At 48.3% G+C, this 19,800-nt stretch overlaps 1 protein-coding gene across 1 annotated transcript in view; it reads right to left on the bottom strand.

Annotated features, from left to right (window-relative positions):
* Positions 1-16,871, bottom strand: part of Ebf2 (EBF transcription factor 2) — a 176,461-nt gene extending 159,590 nt beyond the window's left edge. Inside the window, exons 1-6 of the mRNA XM_005339890.5 lie at positions 16,199-16,871; positions 13,651-13,807; positions 12,584-12,647; positions 12,270-12,325; positions 11,717-11,790; positions 5,398-5,466 (exon numbers count right to left, since the gene is read on the bottom strand). Of these exons, the coding sequence (XP_005339947.1) occupies positions 5,398-5,466; positions 11,717-11,790; positions 12,270-12,325; positions 12,584-12,647; positions 13,651-13,807; positions 16,199-16,329 (551 nt within the window). The 5' untranslated portion in view covers positions 16,330-16,871. The remainder of the gene's footprint in view (positions 1-5,397; positions 5,467-11,716; positions 11,791-12,269; positions 12,326-12,583; positions 12,648-13,650; positions 13,808-16,198) is intronic.
* Positions 16,872-19,800: the final 2,929 nt, after the last annotated feature.

Genomic DNA, 19,800 nt, shown 5'->3' with positions numbered 1-19,800 from the left:
TCACACCCATTAGGATGGCTACTATCAAAAAATCAATTACAGAAAATCACAAATCTGGGTGATGATATAGAGAAATGGGAACTCTGATTTGCGTCCTGTTGGTGGGAATGTAAAATGCTGCAAACCACTTTGGAAAAGAGTAAGGTGGTTCCTCAAAAAGTTGAGAATAGAATTATCACATGATCCAGCTATTCTATTCCCAGGTAGCTCCCCAAAAGAATAAAAAATAGGGACTCAAAAACATATTTATATACCTATTTTCATAGTAGCATCATTTCCAATACCAATAGGTCAAAACAACCTCAATGTCCATCACTGGGATAAATGCATTCAAAAAAAAAATGTGGTCTAAATAGACAATGAAATAGTATCTCAGCCTTAAACAGGAAGGAAATTCTGACACATGCTACAACTTGGAGACACTTTGAGGATATTATGCTCAGTGAAATAAGCCAGTCACAAAAGGACAGAGTATACGATGCCACTTAACATGTGGTTCAGAGACAGAATGGCAGATGCCAGGGACCGTGGAAAGGAGGTAATGTGGAGTTGCTTAATGAATATTACTTTCCGTTTTGCAAGATAAAGAGTTCTATGAATGAATGGTAGTGACCAGGGTACAACAATGTGAATATAAGTTAACATGAAACTTAAAAATAAGTAAGATGGTAAAATGATGTTATGCATATTTACTAGAATTTTTTAAATTTTTTTTAACAATTAAAGGAAGAAATAGACAGGAAAAGTTATGGGCAATTAAACTCCAGATATTTTTGAGAAAACCTTTTGAACAAGGATCACTCTGTTGTTCATTTGGCTTCTTGCAAAAGAAAATAAACAAAACACATCAACACTAAATATGGTCCTCCCAGGGAAAGAAATCAGAAATATATGAGACAAATGTTCCAAGACAAAGACTGGGGTATTTAGCAGGTGAGAAACAGATCGGGCCTGCCCACTTTATGGAAAATGCTCTACCAGGATTCCCACGGGCAGGGGCATCCCAAAAAGATTCAAGAGGAAATCTTGCCTTCTGTACCCTCTGACTTTTATGGGGCTTTTGGAAGGACAGAATAATAGTGACCCTTCTTCTCTCAAGCCAGAGACCCCTTAAAATCCCCTTTCTATCTGGGTATGGAAGCACCATCTGACCCAGCTATCCCTCTCCTCAGTCTATACCCAAAAGACTTTAAAAATGGCATACTACAGGGACACAGCCATATCAATGTTTATAGCAGCACAATTCACAATAGCTAAACTGTGGAACCAACCTAGATGCCCTTCAGTGGGTTGAATGGATTAAAAAAATGTGGCATTTATACACAATGGAATTTTACTCAGCAATAAAAGAGAATAAAATCATGACATTTGCAGGTAAATGGGTGGCGTTGGAGAAGATAATGTCAAGTGAAGTTAGCCAATTCCAAAAACACAAATGCTGAATGTTTTCTCTGATATAAGGAGGATGACTCATAATGGGGTAGGGAGGGGGAGCATGGGAGGAATAGATGAACTCTAGATAGGGAAGAGTGGAGGGAGGGAAAGGGAGGGGACAGGGGATTGGCAAGGATGGTGGAATGTAGTAGACATCGTTATCCAAAGACACGAATTGGTGTCAACATACTTTATATACAACCAGAGATATGGAAAAATGTGCTGTATATGTGTAATAAGAATTATAATGCATTCCACTGTCATTTATTTTTTTAAAAAATCAATTAAAAAATTATCCAAATCTCCTTTCTATGAACCACCAGGTTATTCTGAGAACCAGAAACCAATGGACATTCAGAAGACGCAACCCAACAGAGAGTCTGCAGAAAGCTCAGGTGCTGGGTACAGCTCAGCAATACCTTGCCTAGCATGTATGAGGCCCTGAGTTCAATCCCCCGCACTGCAATGAAGTAAAACTAAAATAATAAAGTTGTCCATGAACAAAGTTCAGCCCGTGACAACTTGAGTTCAAGCTCCCTTCTGAAACCTCAATGGAAATCAATCTGAGCCTTTTCATTTCCATTCACCTCACAGGTCTAATCGGCAAGATTAGGCAGAAGACCACACAAGGGATTGTTTTGTTGGTTTTTCTGTGTGTTTCGTCACAATCTGCCTTGCATTTTTTTCCTAGATAGGAACTTTTGATTTTTTTCCCTAAAAATGAACAAGCCCGATCTGTGCCCCCTTCCCACAGTTTCACATAGAAGGGGGCTACTGCCGGGGACTGTGGATTACTGCCGGCCTCTGTCATGGCCTGGCCTATTGCAGAGGGACAGAGTTGCCCAAGAGACAAAAGCATGCAATCAGGCAAGGTGTCATTTAGCAGGGGGAAATAAAAACACTCCAAGTTTGGGGCTAGGTCTTGGGACACGGAGAACTCTGTCCCTGAAGGTCAGTCCCCTATGGTAAACATCAATGGTTGTCAACCAAGGTGCCACAAGGTGGTAAAAGCTGTCTTTAATGTTTCATGCAGCCTATTGGAACCTGGATACCTGCAGAGACATGGTCATACAGGTTCCTGAAAAGTCACGTGACTGTGTTGAAGCTGAGGTCTCTCACGTGGCCGTGACAATGCTGGTTTTGTCATTCTGATCAAATATTGACTGGCCATCGATGATGTCAATGACATAACCTGAGATGAGATTTTTTCCCCCATCCGATTTTGTTCTATGTCTTTAATTTAATTTTTAAAAAGGGGAGTTATAGCTCATTAACACTCATCCACTGCAGTTTGGAAGGCAAAGTCTTGCAAGACCCTATGTTCACGAAGGCAGAAATAAAAGGATCCTTTGGGGTGAAAAGTTTGGGAAGCACCCCTGAGCCCCCCCTCCTCCTCCACAGACATGCACCATTCCAAGGGAATAGACGGGCTTCCCTTGAGCCGGAATGGAGCAAGCCTGTTAAGTGAGGAGACTCGAAGAGAGTCGGTGTAAATTAACTGCATCTGGTGAGGTGGGGTGAGAAGGGGGAGGAGATAATTAGTTGACATTATAGGAAGGAGGGCAAAGAAGAGCGTTCTATATTTACTCAGAGGAAATCTGAAATAGACTACTTTGCACCCATTTGGTGCTCCATGAGGGATCGTGTGGCAGATGTTGAACCCAGGGACCAGAAGAACAGTTCAGCCAAACCCCTGGGTGATGCGAGGCAACCCTCCCACAAACAGAAACCTGACTTCCTGCCCCTTTGCTTCTGAAAATGAAGGCGAGAAGGCAAAGGCATGCCAAAGAGACATCCGGGAGCAGCGAGACCAGGCTGTGGTCAGGGAACAATATCTCCACCCAAAAGCCTGACAATAAGGAAGGTGAACCAATGTGTGGTTTATAATAAAATGAGTTCTCTTAAAATTCAATCCTGGCCGGTTTACGGTACCCTTTGGTACGTATGTTCCACATGTAGACGGGTAACATTTCGGAAGTAACACGTATTTCAAGTGATGCAGAGGCATCACTGGGTGGTTTTATTGTACATAGAACAGTAAAAAATAAATGCCACAGTCACGTAAAACTCCATAACACAGCCAAGATACAGTTTCCACCTTCTTGGATGAATTGAAGGCATTCCGGCACACACTATAAAAGCACCTACTATGAAATCTTTTCTCTCCATAGATGCAAAGAACCACTTTCTTGGGTGCATGTAACATGTGTATCGCCTCAGAGGAAAACATAAGCATGTCCAGCTGTCTCCATGGACGCAGGCGACACGTAGTTCTATAAAGACCTGCTGCTCAGTTCAGATCATCAGGCTGTGTGCTCGTAAGATGTAAGGTGCAGGCTAGCACTTATAGGTTTGCAAACACTTCTAAAACTGGTTTATGGGGTGTTTATTACCAGAAAAGATGTAACAGTCATGAGGTTAGGGCACCATCTTAAAAGAGGTGCTAGAGAGAGTGGGAAAGACTAGATGAAGAGCCACAAGCTCACTCTACATGCTGGAAAGGAAAGGGCCAGCCTCCAGCCGACCTCCAGCTCCCCCAGAGGATCCCAAGGACATCCTGGGAAGTAGAAAACGATGCAATGTGCTATCAGCAGACCCAACTCATCAGGCAGGACAGGGAGCGGGGAGGAGGCTGTGGCCATGGAGGGTCACGAGCCCAGCAGTAAACACAGCTGTGTTCCAGCGTCGGCTCTGCTCCACCAGCTGTGCTGCTGCGGGCAAGTCGTGCCACCACTGTTGGGTTCAGTTTTTTCAACTATAAAGTAAAAGACGAATGACCCCAAACAGTCCTTATAAGTCTGTATACTTAAGCTTGTCTGCACTTCCAGAAATACCCAAGGAAACCCCAGTCGGCTCCATCAAATGGCAAAAGCTCCCTACATATCCGACAGTTTCTATTTGCCTATTGTCCTCTTTCAGGCATCAGCGAACACTGCCAAGCTGCCATGGAGATTTTGGTCACCTCCCAGCAGCACCCTCGGGCCTGTCACTACATACACTGCTGCAGAACAGAGATGCTGAGGGTTTTGTCCAAGGTCAGAAGCTAGGACAGGACCAGAATCCCGGCTTCCTCAATTCCTACAGCTATGCTATACTTTCCACGAAGAAACCAAGCTGGCTTTCTGGGAAGAACGCCAGAGGTTCCATTCTCCCAGCTGAGAATTCATTGGAATATTGGAATAACAACTTTGGAGACTGTGGTCTCTCCAATCCATTTCAGGACCTGGCTAGAAACACGAAAACCCAAAGAAAGAAGCAATGGGGAATTATTCCGTTTTTTAACGAAAGAGAAAAAATTAGGGGTGGGAATATGGGGTTTCTTAAAAATTACAGGATGGCTGGAAGTTAATTTGGTATTTTTTTTTTCTGGTTGGTTTGTGAGTTCTGTTTCCAATCACAAAAAACAGACAGCTGAGGATGCCTAAATCACATCTCAGTGAATTTGCATCTTGTCCCAAAGACTCTTTCCCACCCTGATAGATCAGAGACCCTAGAACGTGGTCCTCTGTGGTGGAAGAGAATCTTCCTCAGTGCCAGAGAGCACTTGAAATAAGCCTCTTACACTGAAGTCTAAATGCCTGGGCTTCAAGCTCCACGGTCACTAAGCAAGGAAAAGGATGCCACTTAACATGGGGTGCACTGCCTCTTCTAGAAAACAGACAGAGGCCATTACAGATGGTAGCCTTTCCCCTCCTTGACCATACACACTCCTTGTTAGGATGAAGTCATTGCACCTGGAAAGGAATCCGGCGGAGATTTAGAGATGTGTGTTCTAAAAGGAAGGTCAAGACTCCTTCCAGAGGAAGCCAACCAGCCAGAGGACACCCTTGCTATGATACAACTAAATGCCTTGGAGAGAACAAGAACACAGCCTTCCAGGACAGCACAAGTGGTCGGCACTCAGGGTTGAGACTCGTGAAGGAAAGAAACCAAATATGATCTACAAGTCCGCTGTTCCCCTACCTGTCGATGATGACAGGGTCTGAAGGAGTCTCGTTTCGGTTTCCACAGCTTTTCTTTTCACAACATCGACTGTAGATAGGGAGGAAAACAAGAGAGTAAAAGAATCTTGTTATATATATTTAAAAAAAAATAGTTCACTGAGCATACAAAGGTGAGAATGTTCACTAAAAATGAACGTGTCCAAGCTATAAGCTGCTTGAGGGCAAAATTTGTGACCATGTTTTATTTTTAAAAAGAAAGAAAGAAAAGAAAAACTTGAACCTGAACCTGAAGCCAAAAACATATTCAAAATACAATCATTCACATGTTCTCACTCTGGGACTCACGAGCCGGCTAATCCGCCACAAATCACAACTCTCCCAAGAGCTGTATTTGTAACTGAACCACGGATGGTTAGATTTTAAGTTCTCCAAGGTCTCTTCCAGGCTGGTGTTCAATGATTTTATGATTGCATATTTTAGTTCTTTTTTATCCCAATAAATATTTGGAGAAAGCAGAAGAAGAAAAATGTATTAAATAAACCACAAGCAGGGCTGGGGATTAGCTCAGAGATAGAGCACTTGCCTAGCATATTTGAGACCCTAAGTTTGGTTCCCAGTATCACACACCCACCAAAAAACTAGACCATGAGTAGCTGTTTGGATGACCATAAATCTTACTGATATAACACCTTTCTCTGGAGAAGTTGGTGTACTTTGTGAACAATTTATTCATTCATTCATTTCCATCATTTCTCAAAGACAAAGGAAGAAGAGCAGAACTCTGGTGGACGTTTCTACATTAGAAGAAAATGAGGCAGGGAGCCGGGGTACAGTCTCTCCAGTAATTTTTACCAGGACAGAAATGGGACTTGACCAGATGTCAGTCCCATCCTAAAAACGATTTCCCAACACTTCCCCCTTGCAAAGTGCTGGGGACCTGGGTGATCCATCAATATTGAGAGAGGAAGACAGAAGAGGATCCCTCAAACCAGTTAGAACAGAAGAAAGAACCCAAAAGGACCTGAGAGGGAGCAAAATTCTCCAATCCAAAGGTATCTGCTCAAAATACAGGGACAGATCTGAGCAAGGAATGAACGCCACACTGCCCACCTGCAATCACAGCTTATTAGGGCCTCGGACCTTAGAATACCTATTGGCTCATTTCAGATGCATTATCCACTATCAACTGTAGTTGATTTAGGGTGGAGCCTCAATGTGGCTTACAAAAAACCATGGTCACCCAAATTAGGTGGAGAATACATCTAAAGTTAACAATAGCCCAGGTACCCATGACTGCTGCCTTTCCCAGGCTGGATCCTCTGTAGCTTAGGGTGGTGTAGTGCCGTAGAAAAATTGCTGATCTGGGAATCAGGGCTCTGGCTCTAACTCCTCACTAACCAGTTGCATGAATTTAGTCAGATCTCTAATCCCTCTGAGCTTATGAAGAAAGAAAATGAAAATGTTGGATTAGGTTATCTCCAGAGTCCCTTCTAGGCTTTACGTGTAGGAGGCTATGGAATTCCTTGAGCACCCTTGGAAAAATGGGAAGCCCTATGGCAGCCAGGACCCAAAGGCCGGCCCCAGGCCAGTCACCAATTTGCTTTGTGGCTCTCTCTGGGACTTCCAGCCTCTCTGATCCTCCACAGAATCAAACATAAACAAACAAATCAATATTTTAAAACTTTTCAAGCACATCTTTCTCATTCAGGGATGTGTGATTTAGTTAGTGAACAATTCTACCACCTTTAGAAAGTAAAACACACCTGAAAGAAGCTAACACATTTCCAGCAAATGGGCTCAATGAGGTTTTAAGAAATTTAATCAAATTAGTAGAAAGTAAAAGAAAATTTGTCTCGACTTTTCTAAATACCAGAGTTTGCCATTGGGACTTTCTGAAATAATATTTGGCCTTTGAAATTATATGAGGTCTTAACTTTTAAAATTTCAATCTATCCCAAGATTAACACCAATAAAAATGCTGGCCAGCTGCACTCCCACCCCCCAGAGCCCTTGTCTCTCCTCCCAACCCCCACCCATTTCCGGCTCCCACCTCTGGGGATCCTGGAGCATTGCTTATGTCAACGTATACCTTAGCAGCTCAAGGCAAACCACTTTTCTTAGCAACACGATTTCAAAAGACCCATACATGCTGGTTACCGAAAGGCCTTCAAGCCAGACTCTCCTTTGACATCACCAGCTTGTCAACCTAACCCCAAATATGTGTGCAATGCGGGTACAATTTAATTACAGGAGCACACACTGTCAGAATGTGCCCGTCTGTTCAGTTTGGGCAGGAATGATTCTGAGGAGGCCAAGTAAGTTTGCAAAATGGCTCGGCTGAATTCAGCTGCTTTCCATGGGGATTTCCTCTGGCGGAAAAGAAAAACAGATAAAAATGTAACCCTGGTGCCAGCGAAATACAAAGTGGAGAGCCAACTCAGGGAAGTAAATGATACGCAAAGGGAGAACGCAGGGAAACTTGAGGACCCCATCCTCTATTTTCCAACAGTCATGTCTCTAAATATAATCGCTAGCGTTAATATTTAGCACAAAAAAAAAGATGACACGGATGGTTACTTGGCTACTGAACTACAATGACAGTAAAAGCATAAAAATACCCGATCCCCAGAACCACACCAAAAAAAGGACAAAAGTAATAGGATCTGTTGTATTTGCCCTATTGGATCCCCTCTTAAAACTCCCAAGTTAGTCAAAGCAAAGCCCTGTTCTCTTTAAGAAAAGTTCTCATTAATATGTTTTACTTGTTCTTTATTTTGTTCCTTAAATGACATGCGGTTCTCAGGTCAGCATTATTAATCACACAAGCCGAGAGACAAGGAGAACCCATGATGTTTAGGAAACCACACTCTGCAAACAATGTGGATCTGGGGTCCCTGAATTAACCCAGATGACAAACTCAACCCTGCCTTCCCTTTGCTCTAGAGGCATAGCCAGAATGGCCAACTCTGGGCTCAGCTCTTTTAGCTAAAGGGCTCTTAAGGTTCTTTTCCAACCTTCAAGTCACTAAGGTTCCTGAGAAATGACCGTAAAATAGGAAAACGAATGAATAAATAAATAAATAATAAATAAAGGAAGCAAGCAGAGAAGAGGAAACTGAACTTGGCGATAGGTTGTGTTTCAAACTACCCCAGAGGGGTTGGGGGGCTCCTCTTTGCTAGTGAATGAAATGAAAGCTGGTTCTCTGGGTCTCTGTCTGGTTTGTTTTGTTTTATTTTATTCTAGTACTCATTTGGAGACCCTTCTACTTGAAACACTCTCAATTTGCTTACAGGCCCCTTTCCTCCTCCCGGTCTCCACATGGTGTCTTTGAAGAGGTTAAGAGGAAGAATAAGTCAAGCTAGGGGGTGGGAGGTGGGAGAATAGGAAAAAAAAAAATTATCATGAACCTGAATCTCACCTGCATTTTTCAGAAAGAGAAAAAAGAAAAAGATTTTTAAAAAAAATGACTAGGGAAGAAAATAAGAAGCACCCCAATCCTGGACAGAGGGTGTCCAGTCAGCCCTACTCTGGCTCTTGATAAGCTAACACATCCCTCTCTCCTCCAAAATCGTTTTTTAAAATTCAACCCTCAACTTTCAAAAATCTGTCTCTAATTTCAAACTCAAATAAGCGCACAGCATGGTGGCTTTTGTTTTGTTTTCTTCTCCCCAACTCCTCCCTGCGATTGCATAACAAAAGTGTCTAAATTCACACCATCTGGCCGATAAAGACACTGGCCCCACTGCCCGGCTGGCCCATCTGATTAGGGCCCTGTCTAGCCTGCGCCTTGTGGCGAAAAGTCACAGCTGTGGGGTTTGCTAGCGCTCAATACAACTCTGTTATTAGCCAGCTGTAGGCCTTGAGACGACTTCTGTTCAAATTATAATATCTTTTAACCCTCTGAGCATTGAGGGCACAGGGGTGGCTGGCAGCAGCATAACAACTAGATTTCTCCTTGCTAATAATTGGCAAAATGAACTAAAAGCAAAGCAGAGAAGGGGGAGGAAGAAGTTATTCCTAAACCAGATTTATTTTTGTCCCTTTGCTTGTTCCTCCTAAATAATAATAATAATAATAATAAAGTTAAACACCAATTTAGAAACATTTTACTAAAGATTATAGGATTATGGACATAAAATCATTCCAGCAAGTGCCCAGGTATGCAGCATAACGTGGTGCAAATGAAATGAAGTATGTGCAATAATCATTGAGAAACAAGGATATCTGATCCATCTCCCCTGTGTTGACTGCTGTAACCAGCTTGTAAACTGTGGGAGAAGGAACTTGCTCCCATACCTGAGAATCAGCTAGCTCTAACTGACAGATTGAAAGAAAACTTCCCTTTCAGATACATCTAATACTTGCCTTCACTTACCTTCGCCCAACACAGACACACAGACACACACAGACACAGACACACACACACACACACACACATACACACACACACACACGAGACAGGACCCATCCAATGGATCATCTATTTGCCCATAATTAATATTTGTTTTAAATTCTAGTTTGGGAAGAAAATAGCAGAGCACCCTCCCGGTCTCCAATGCAGAGAAGTTACAGTACATTAAATTTTTATATTGTGTTACTAATGCAGACTAAACCAGAGGCTTTAAAAATTGATGCTGCTACTTAAACAGCATAAAATGAGGAGGATTTGATTGGGCTTAAAAATAAAAATGTCAGCCTCCACTACAGCTGGATGGGGGGGTGCGAGTATTATGGAAAGGGATAGGTATAATTCATTAGACAACGGGTTAGTTTGGTGGTTTTGTTTTCTTTTCCTTTAAGAAGGTTATTGCTCCAGACAAAGGCATTTAAAAGTGTAGAGAAGAATAAAAATCCTCTTTGACTTGCCAACCAAATTATAGCATTAAATTATATATTATTGAAGTATATGAATTTATAAAGTAAAATATATAAATTATATATTATTAAAGTATTGCATACAAGTACATCTTGAAGTTGTATTTTCTTTCTGAACCAATTTATGAAGGGGCCCTGGGATAATGGAATATCTATCTTCTTACTTCATCACCCAACTCTTCACCAAGCAATTCAGTCAGGGAACCTCAGATCAGACAGAGTCAAACTTTGTATTTAACAAATTTGTTTTTCTAATACTTGGTCAAAACCAAAACAAACATGTCCAATTGTTATGATTTCTTTCTGACTGGGTTGTGGATGGAGATGGGGCTTCAGGAAGCTGCCCATAAAATAGTCCATACTAAATCAGATGGCCTGTGATTGCCCAAACCTAGCAAGTCTGGAGGCAGGAACCATTTACTGCAAGAGCAGGTTGAGGGGGGAGAATGGAGGCCTTCCCTCCAATCAGATTTTGGAGGGGAGAAAATGCTGTAAAGAATAGAGTTCTAAATTTTTTAAATAAAATAACCATGTTCTTCCCAGAATTTCCTTTGTATATCCTTTCTATTTGCAGTGGGATCCTCAACATCTAGCCCAATACACCTGCAAACACTAGGCAAAAAAAAAAAAAAAAAAAAGATTCAAAAAACATTTGTAGAATGGTTGAACGTGTGGATGAATTTTATCTTCCAATTTTAAAAAAATGTGCAGAACTCAAAATGGAATATATTGATCTCTGAAAGGTAGGTGGGAAAATTGTAGGAACCCAAGCATACGGTGTGCCTTTCTCAAAGTGACCTCGGGATCCTAGGTTGCTCTAGACCCCAGACATCCCAGCGGTGAGGGACTCTCAACTCACAGGTGGGAACCAGGACCAGTCTTTCTAAGCTCCTCCTGACCTAAGAAACACCTTCAGTGAGAAGTGATAGAGAAGCGACTTCATGCAAGGAAAGAAAGCCACTTTGGCGCAGGTGCAGGGAAATAGCTGGGGAATGGGAGGCTCGGCACTCTGATGGTTCCCGAGCCCAGACTGCGATTTTCCAGGGTTTAGACTCAGTAACTCCACAAGTGGCTCCGCCTGGAAATCCACCCCAGCGGGCAAGGAGGGTATCCAGCAGAGCCGGCCTCCAGCAGAGAAGTGCAGGGAAAGTCCTAATCCCCAAAGTCCATCACAAACCTCGCTTGGGCGGCCCATCTCCTTTGGCAAGGGTCCTGCCTAAGGTGGACAGCGAGACTTTCCACTGGGCCCGGGAAACTCCGGCAACACCAGGGATTTGGAACCATGAATCTTCCGGTTTGCTTTCCTCTCAAAAACTGACCTTAAAAGGGATGAGGGTCCTAGAGAATCTGCCCCGGGCAGCTCCACCGGGAGCCTTCGCTCCCACAAGTTAGTCCGGGAAGCCAGGGAGCCAGGCAGGTTAGCCGTCTGTCTAGTCCAGCCCCGAGGAGAAGGTGGCTCTTACCTGCACATCACCTCGTGTGTCAGAAGAACTCGGCACATCTCCGGATTCTTATTCTGTCCCTCGTAAGCTATAGGCTGAGAATTGTGCAGGGACAGGAAGGGAAGACATGTAGCCAGCCGGGTGGAAATACAAACAAAGAGGGGACTTTAGAACAAGAACAAAATTCTCACCCTCTCCCTAGCTGCTACCCCATTTGCAGTTTTACCTACAGGGGAACCTGAGAAGTTACCTGTTACTCCAGCTGAAGAAATAACAAAAGTGTGCCCCATAGTTCTTTGCAAAAAGGAATGTTTGGGGGTCTGAATCTCCCAATTGTGTCCTCCTTTTATCCCTCTGCTCTCCTCCCCTTGCCCCCAGCATCTCCAAAACCAGATAGACACAGGACACTGGAGAGAGAGGGGGAAAGAAGTGTTCCCAGAGTGGACACGGTGGTATGGAAGGAAGTTTGAAGTTTGACCCAAGAAATCATGCAGGAGGGTAGAAGTCAGAGATGAGCTGGGGAGTTGGGGGCCAGAGACAGATGAATAGGAGCCAAGTGACTCACTGGGCTCACCTGCTTGGTGACTGAGTCGATGAGCCTGACATAGAGGTCCTGCTCCGTGCGGACACCTACAGGAAGGGGGAGACCAGCAGGTATCAAGGACGGCAGAGCCCGCTCTCCCACACCCAAACCCTTCCCGCCCTGGGGTGGAGGCCCAGGCTGAGCTGTCCAGGAGGCAAAGACCTTTAATCCCCAGCCCCAAGCAAACCTCCCACAGCCTTAGGCTCCCAAATCTGTCTGCCAGTCCTCTAGGCAATGCCTTCCAGGAAAGTGAGATGTGCTAGGTACTCTGCCGGCTACCAGGTGCCAGCCGATAGGATGCTCACCATTGCTGTACAGGAGCTGTAACTTGTAGTGGGTGCCATTGTTGGTCTTCTCATTGCCTTGTTCCTGAAAAGATGGAAGGCATTCGATTCCCTGGTATTTCAGTCCCCCCAAATGAGGGAAACAGGAAAGAGTGCTTCCTTATACCATCTCCCACCACTTTGAACAACCCTCTTGTCCAGCCCTGGGTCAAAGGGCAAGAGCCCTTGCCTACCGCTGACTATCTCCAAGGCTTGCCAAGCGGCAGGGGAGATAACCCAACACCACAGCAAGGCTGTCTTTAGGAAGGCCCCACCAACCCATCTGGTCTATCTGTCCTTAGGAAGCCCTGAGGCTTCTCTCAGCAGAAGGGTGAAGCAACCTGTCATTTAAAAGGGCAGAAATTGGCCCTACTCCCCTGAAATCTCAGCACCAAGGCCCAGAGCTCAGGGACCAACTGATTCCCAGGTTCAAGTGGGAACTTAACTTTATAGTTCAGGTGGCACAGCTGAGAAGACTGAGGCCCAAAGAGGGCAAGAGATCTCTTTCTGGTCACATATCAGTTTAGGCTGACTGCCCTCTATTTGAGATCAAATCCAGTCCCCAAATCCGGACTTGAGTTCAAACAAGGTGCTGCCTTGGGGAGTGGAAGAGAAGGCTTCCGTGCCTGGGAGATGGGTCAAGGCTGGGCTGTGAGTTTCCACCATAGGACTGATTCAACCCAACCTGCTCCACCTGGCAGGTGAAAATAATGAAAATAACCCAGAGGAGGGCAGCGGCAGCCTTGTATACTTTTTAACTATGGTCTAGTCCAAAGGGCTTTTGCTCGGTGGTCATTCTACAATCGCGCGCTAATAAGGACCCCTAGGTTCAGCGCACCCAGCCGCCAGCGCTCTGCAGCCCGCAGGGTGCGGGAGTAGGGGCAGGAGGAGGTGCGGGGAAATCTACTGATTTAGTGGCTGGGGGTGAGAAGCCTCGATTTATCATCCTTGATGATGCGAGCGGAAAAGTGTGCAAATGACAGATGGAATCTTTAGAGCTCTGCAAGGAGGGAGTCATTGGGGGGAGGCGGGGGCAGGGGTCCTCTTACTTTGTCGTTCTCCACAAAGTCCACGAAAGCCGTACGCTCTATCTCCACCGGCTGCCCCTGCCTGTCGTAGAGCGCCAGGACGAAATGAAAGAAGTTGGATTTCCTCAAGTTAGAGGGAGGCTGCTTCTCAAAGTGGGCACGGGACAGGGCGACCCCACTGCGCAGGAAGAGACAGGTGGGACACCGGACACAGAAAGAGAAAAGACAAGCCGTTACTAATGTGCCCAAGCAACGCCGCAGATAGGCAAGGGACCACATCCCAGGTCCAGATTGCTGGACCTGACAGGTCTTTTATCAATTCCGATTAAGAAGTAAAAACTCCTTAGAGGAGTAGTGGCCATGAGGTCAAACGGCAGTACCACCGCCCAGTGGTCCAACCTCCCAGGGTCCCACTACCCGGCTGTTCACTGTTGGGCCTTCAGTGGAAATCGAAAGACTCTGGCTGCCACAAGAGGTCCAGAGCTGTCCCCCACGCCACCCTCAAGGCGGCCCCAGCAGCTGGATCAGATCGCGAAGCTGAGGCCCGGGGTTAAGGGGACTAAACATCTTGTTTGCCGCTGAAGAAGTGGCTCCTTTACTTCATCTTTATTACCTGCCCTCACGCGACAAGGCTGTGCATGAGAACCCTGAAGCGCGGGTAGAAAGCCCAGAGCCCAGGTCTAGTTCCTACAGGCCTCACCCCTCTGCTTCCCTCGCTCTTCCGAAAAGTTGCATCTCAAACAGTCGCACCGCGGAATCCCCGCGACCAGCCCTGCGGGTCGCGGATCACTGCGGAGGTCGCGATACTGGACACCTTAGCCCCTTGGGTTACTGCGAGTGGAGAAGCCAGATTGTTAAGAGGCAGAGAGCATCCTCGCCTGAGACCTAGGCCATCCGGATACAAGCTGCGTTTCCCGGTGGCGCCAGCCAAAGCCACAGACCGTGAAATCCAAGTCGGGGGACTCAGAAGGCATCCTCGGAGCGCCTCGAATGTGTACACACATCTCCCTGACTATGCGTCAGGGCCAGTGCTAAACTGGCCACCAGACCCACTTTTAACTAAAAAGTTGGGGAGGGGGGGTGAGCGCACAGATGGCGGGAGCTGCCCCGCGGCGCTGAGGTCTCTGGGCCTCCTGTCCCAGGCGCAAGCACTTTCACTCTTTTGAAGGGTGTAACATTTTGGCTAGAATTTCCCCAACTCAGGCCGCTGTTCCAACTTTAACAAACTCTTTCATTCCGGAAAGGAAGGACAGTGAGGAGGGCATCTTCCCCAGCCGGGCTCAGAAAATGCGCGGCAGAGCCGGCTCTGCGGTGCTGCTGCCTTTCTTCCCTCGGCCTGAAGCCCGGTAGTCCCCAGACCGCTGCGGAAAGTCGCTGCCGCCGCCGTGTGCGGTCTGCCCCAGGGACGCTGGCGCGTCCCGGCTTCCAGCGGGCGGGCAGGCGGACAGGCGGGCATCGCTGCCGGCGTCCCTGTCCCGAAGCGAAGCGACTCCTGCTTTCTCTCCTCCAAGAGTGTGGCCGGGTTCGCTCTACCCGGGACACCTGGAGACGTAGCCTGTCTGGGAAAAGGATAATTTCTCCCTGGGATGTCAGGACTTCAAGGAGGAAGGCCCGGAGCGCAGATGCGGGTGGACGAACGAAAGTTGTGGAAGAAGTTCGTGGGCGCCTTGGGAACAGGAAGGTTGCCTTTCTCAGACAGGGACGTGGAGGTCTCAAATCCCAGCTCAGAAGTGGTGACGAGGCAGAAAGACTGGAAGGTGTTCGTGGGGTGACACTGCGACACGGCGGCGTTGACTATCCCAGCTTGCGGACGCTCGGAAACAAGTCAACTTTAGCGTCGAGCAAAGCTGGAAGCCAAAGATCCCTGCAGCTTTCTGGCGGCGAAGCCTCTTTCCTTTCCTTTTCCTTCTTCCGCGACTCCTTCTACTGCTTTTCCTTCATCTTTTCTCTTTTAATTTCTTCTCTCCCCGACTCCGTGCATCTGGAACCCCTCTCTGAGCCGCGACCCTCTGGCCTGTCCCCCCTCCCAGAGCTCCCGGGCCGCTTCGCCTTCCCGGGCAGCAGCCGCGTCCTCTCTCCACCTCCGCCGCCACCATCTGGTCGCTGGGCTCCGGTTCTCCCGGAGCCACCGAGATGCGGGAGAAGAAGCACTCGCAGGCGGCGTGGGGGAAACCTGGTAGTGGCCAGGAAGTCGTCTCTGCTCCCGCGGTGGTGACAGCAGGCTCCGGTCCTCACGCGCTCGGCAGAAATGGGAGCCGAGATGCGAGGCATTGGATGCTACTCTATTTTTATTTTTTTTGTCTCAGAGAGTGGACTGTGGGAAAGGAGTGGGGGAGACACACAAATGACCCAGGCGGTTCAGAAACTCCAGTGTTGGCTGCCGGGTAAGTGTCCCCCTGACTGCAGCAACTTGCTCACCGCAGGGAAAGCTTGCCAGCGTACGGGGCCAGAACGACAGATGGGGGTACGGAGAAAAGGAAAGAGATGCGGAGCAGGGGAGAGGGCACACTGAGAGACACCTAGAGCAAGAGACTTTGAGAGCATAATAAATGTGCAGTCGTCTCCTTACCTCTGAGCCGCGACATTGGCGTCCACCACACCGACATTCCGGACCCAAGACCTGACCGAATCCATCTCCGCGCCCAGCGATTTCTCTTTCAGAGCTGGTCCTCTTCCTAAAGTATCTTGAATCCCAAACATTTAAAAAGTCTGGTCCTTTACTGTCGCTTTAAAAATGAGTTTACAAAAACACAGTCCTGACCGTTCTCAACGCTGCAAGCAAACCGTCTCCTCCAACGCAATCCAAGAAAGGGGGATCAAGTGCCGAAGTTTGGGTCTGTCTTGAAAAAGAAAAAAAAAAAGTCCTTTGCTTCACGCGCGAGGTGCGGAATGATGTAGTCAAAAGTTGGGGTTTTTATCCTCTGCAAGTTCAGATCTGCCGCTTCAGGCCCTCCACCCTAGGTCGCTCGCATCCTTCCAACTGCAGAGCTGCCTCCACAAAGTGGTCACAATTTAGAAGCATCACCTGTTCTGGGAGAAAAGGGGGGAGATTGATAGCTGCCTAATCTCTCTGCTTCCTCCAGGTCCTCCCTCCCTGCTCCTCCCCACGGTTCCTATTTAGAAAAAAAAAAAAAAATCCCCAACAGGATCAGTTTTAAAAGGAAGGGGAAGACCCGGAGCCGAGAGGAGGCGGTGGCTGCGAGAGCCGCTGAGCCGGGCTGCATCCGCGCGCCGGCCCCATGAATGGGTTACTACTGCCCGGGCCGCCGGAGGCGGAGCCGCGGCCCAATAAGGAGCCTCATTTGCATGGACGCTCGGGATTGGCCGGCGCCGGGCAAGCCAGGCCGACGTCCTCCGGCGGCGCGCACCACGCTCTGCGTTGCCGGGAGTCCGGGAGGTGAAAGGGGACAGAAAGCTGTGGGCACCGAGTCCTCGCCCGAACCCTGCGCGCGTGGCGTGAGCGGGATGGGGGCCCCCAAACCCTGCACTGACGCAGGATAGCTGGGTCCTACGGCCTAGGGACGCGCTGGCTCCGCCTGGCCGCGGGAGCGGGGAAACCTTTGTGAATTTGCCTCTTAGATGTAGGTTTTTGTAGCCTGCCAGGAGGCATGTTAATTTTCGGGGTTTGGATCTGTGTGCATGTTTGCGAAAAAGCGGAGCGTGTGACCACTTGTACTTTTGTTTTGTGCAAACGTTCCCCAGAGCACCCAGCTCCCTGAACGGCTCTCCCAAGTCTCCTGGGATTCCATGGTGACACTCAGATTTTGTGTACGGTTTGCAAGATGTTAGGGGGGAAAAAAGGATATTTAATGAAAGTCGGGAGTGGGGTGTGGACGAGCGAGGCTCAAGTGCTGTTCAAATAAATAATGACGGGGAAAACGGTAGAGGAGCTAAGAAAAATATACCGGGCGGGCGCGAACGAGCGTCGCACCCGTGCAGATGAGAAGTTGCTGACAGATCGTGGCAGGCTTAATGCGAGAGCTGCCGGGGTGCATCCCGGGAACCCTCTTCTCTCTCCCTAGTTCCCAAAGCTGCCGGGAGCCTCAGGGGGGGCAACCCGGGAGTCACGGAAACTTTGCGTACCGAGCGCGGTGGCCGCGGTGCTGGCCCGCGGGCTAGTGGCCGAGAGGCGGCAGCAGCTCCGCCAAACAGCTGAAACCCTAGACGGCTTTGTAACTACGCCATGCAACTCGCGGTGCCTATTAAAAATCCTCCTGGCTGGGTGTTATTTTCTTGCTTCTCCTTTTGTATTCTGATCTGTGCATAGATCTGCTGCTGAAATCTAGAACACCAGCGCGAAAACAGATTTGAAGACAATGAATGCAAATCTGTGCTCAAAGACCATCTGCCGTGGAGGAGACAATCAGCTGTTCCACAGTGCGAACGACTGCACCCGAGTCTCCCGGCCTCATTACGCACAGGGCATTTACGAAAGCCTGGATTTCATTCAGGAGACTCTCCTCCCCACCCCACACATACTTAGGACTTAGTTTTGCGCATCAATTGACTCCGGACCAGATCCCTTAGGTGTAGGTGAGCGCTCACAAATGAACTGCGAGGGTTTGCCGCTAGAGGACACAGCTCCTCGCAACTCCTTTGCCTGCGTGGATAGGAAGCCTGCGCTTTCAGAGAATGAGGCTTTCCTAAGAAAGGGATCGGTGCGCCTCTACATCACCCCTGGGGCAAACTGCAACCCCAGACTGTACAGGCAAGATCGCGCTCTGCTGATCTGTACTAGAGAAATTCGCTAGAAAACGGACGAATACTCTTCATAGACCCACGGTCAAAGGACTCAAGCAGTTGCTTTGGGGGAGGGGAGAAAAGGTGAAATCCTAGCCTCTGGGTTGTACTGAATGGGGCTCCCAGGCTCCGGGGCTTTAGCTGGCTATTCCCTGTGGGACGAAGAAGAGTGAGAGGAGCCATGAAGGAAGTGTCAGAAAATAGGAGGTGGTAAAAATCCAAGCCAGGAGTTGTTCAGAGGAAGAAGAGGGTAGGTGGGCAAGAAATTTGCAAAGAATGAAATCTACTACCCGGTTTTTCAACTTGGCAATTTTCTGTTCCATGCCGCCTCTGTGGATAATTTCAACCCCTGCAAAAAACAACTACCAGAATTTCTACTCCCGCTTGCTCTTTTTGTAAATTTTTCCATCACCACCCCATTCTCTTCCTTGTTTGGGGTCTGCTCCCAGCAGGGCCAAGCTTTCTCGTTTCTCCGCGGAAAGTGTGGATCGGACAGTCCGTGAGCCCTCCAAAATGTGCCTGGTGATCTTCTTTCCCAAGGAACCATTTGTTGCCTGCACCTCGACTCTGCTAGGGAAAGATGCGGAGAGTACCCCGAGGGGCCGCTAGTCAGCAGTGGGCCAGAGCCTGGCCCGGTCACTCTGCCCCTGAGGCTCAGGTTGGCTTGGGTTAAGGGGCACAGCCAAGGTCGGGAACGCCGACTTTTCTCACCAGTAAACAGCTGCCACCCAAATTATGTCCCTTAGGAAGCGAATGAATTGCTCCTTTCTCCCAGCTCCCTGCTGCAGTCCCCAGATCAGACTTCGCAGGGGGGCGCCCCCTTCCTCCGCCCCCAGTGACAAGTTCAGGGACCGCAGTGCCCCGCTGGGAGGTAGTTTATGGGAACTGTGGTCCGGAAACTTTGACCTGGTGGGGCACACCGCGCTTGGCCGGTTGCTCTAAGGGCGCCCTCCCGGTGGCTGCTCTGGGTACCGGGAACCGATGGCTGGTGTGATGCTAGAGGTCCTGCGGGTGGCTAGTCCGGAATACAGAAATTCTCTCCCGGGCACGACGAAGTTGCCTGGCGAGTGCGGCGGGGGCGGAGTGTCGCGGGTGGGGGGGATAGGTGGGGGATTGTTAAGTGCGGCCGGGTGGCGCTGGCCGAGTTGGGAGCCTTTCTGCCAACCCAGTTGCGTTTAATTATGTTTGTATGGCTTTTGGGGAGGGGTGGCTGCTGAGTTGGCCACCCGCGCCGAACGAGAGTGGATTATCACTGGAGTGGGTGGCGTTGGTGGAGCCGGAGAGCTGCGTCTCTTACTGTTGCCTGCGGCTACCGCCGAATAACCCTCCTTTTCCAAACCTGAAACGCAAAATCCGCCCCGGGCCGCGCAGGGCCCGGCTGGAGCAGCTGCGGCCCAGGGAAGCCTGGCCCTGCGGCGACGGGGCCGAGCC

The sequence above is a fragment of the Ictidomys tridecemlineatus genome, chromosome 14, assembly GCF_052094955.1.
Source record: "Ictidomys tridecemlineatus isolate mIctTri1 chromosome 14, mIctTri1.hap1, whole genome shotgun sequence".
In the NCBI taxonomy this organism is placed as follows: Eukaryota; Metazoa; Chordata; class Mammalia; order Rodentia; family Sciuridae; genus Ictidomys; species Ictidomys tridecemlineatus.
Note: the sequence above shows the minus strand (reverse complement) of the source record. Positions and strands in the feature narration are given on the sequence as shown.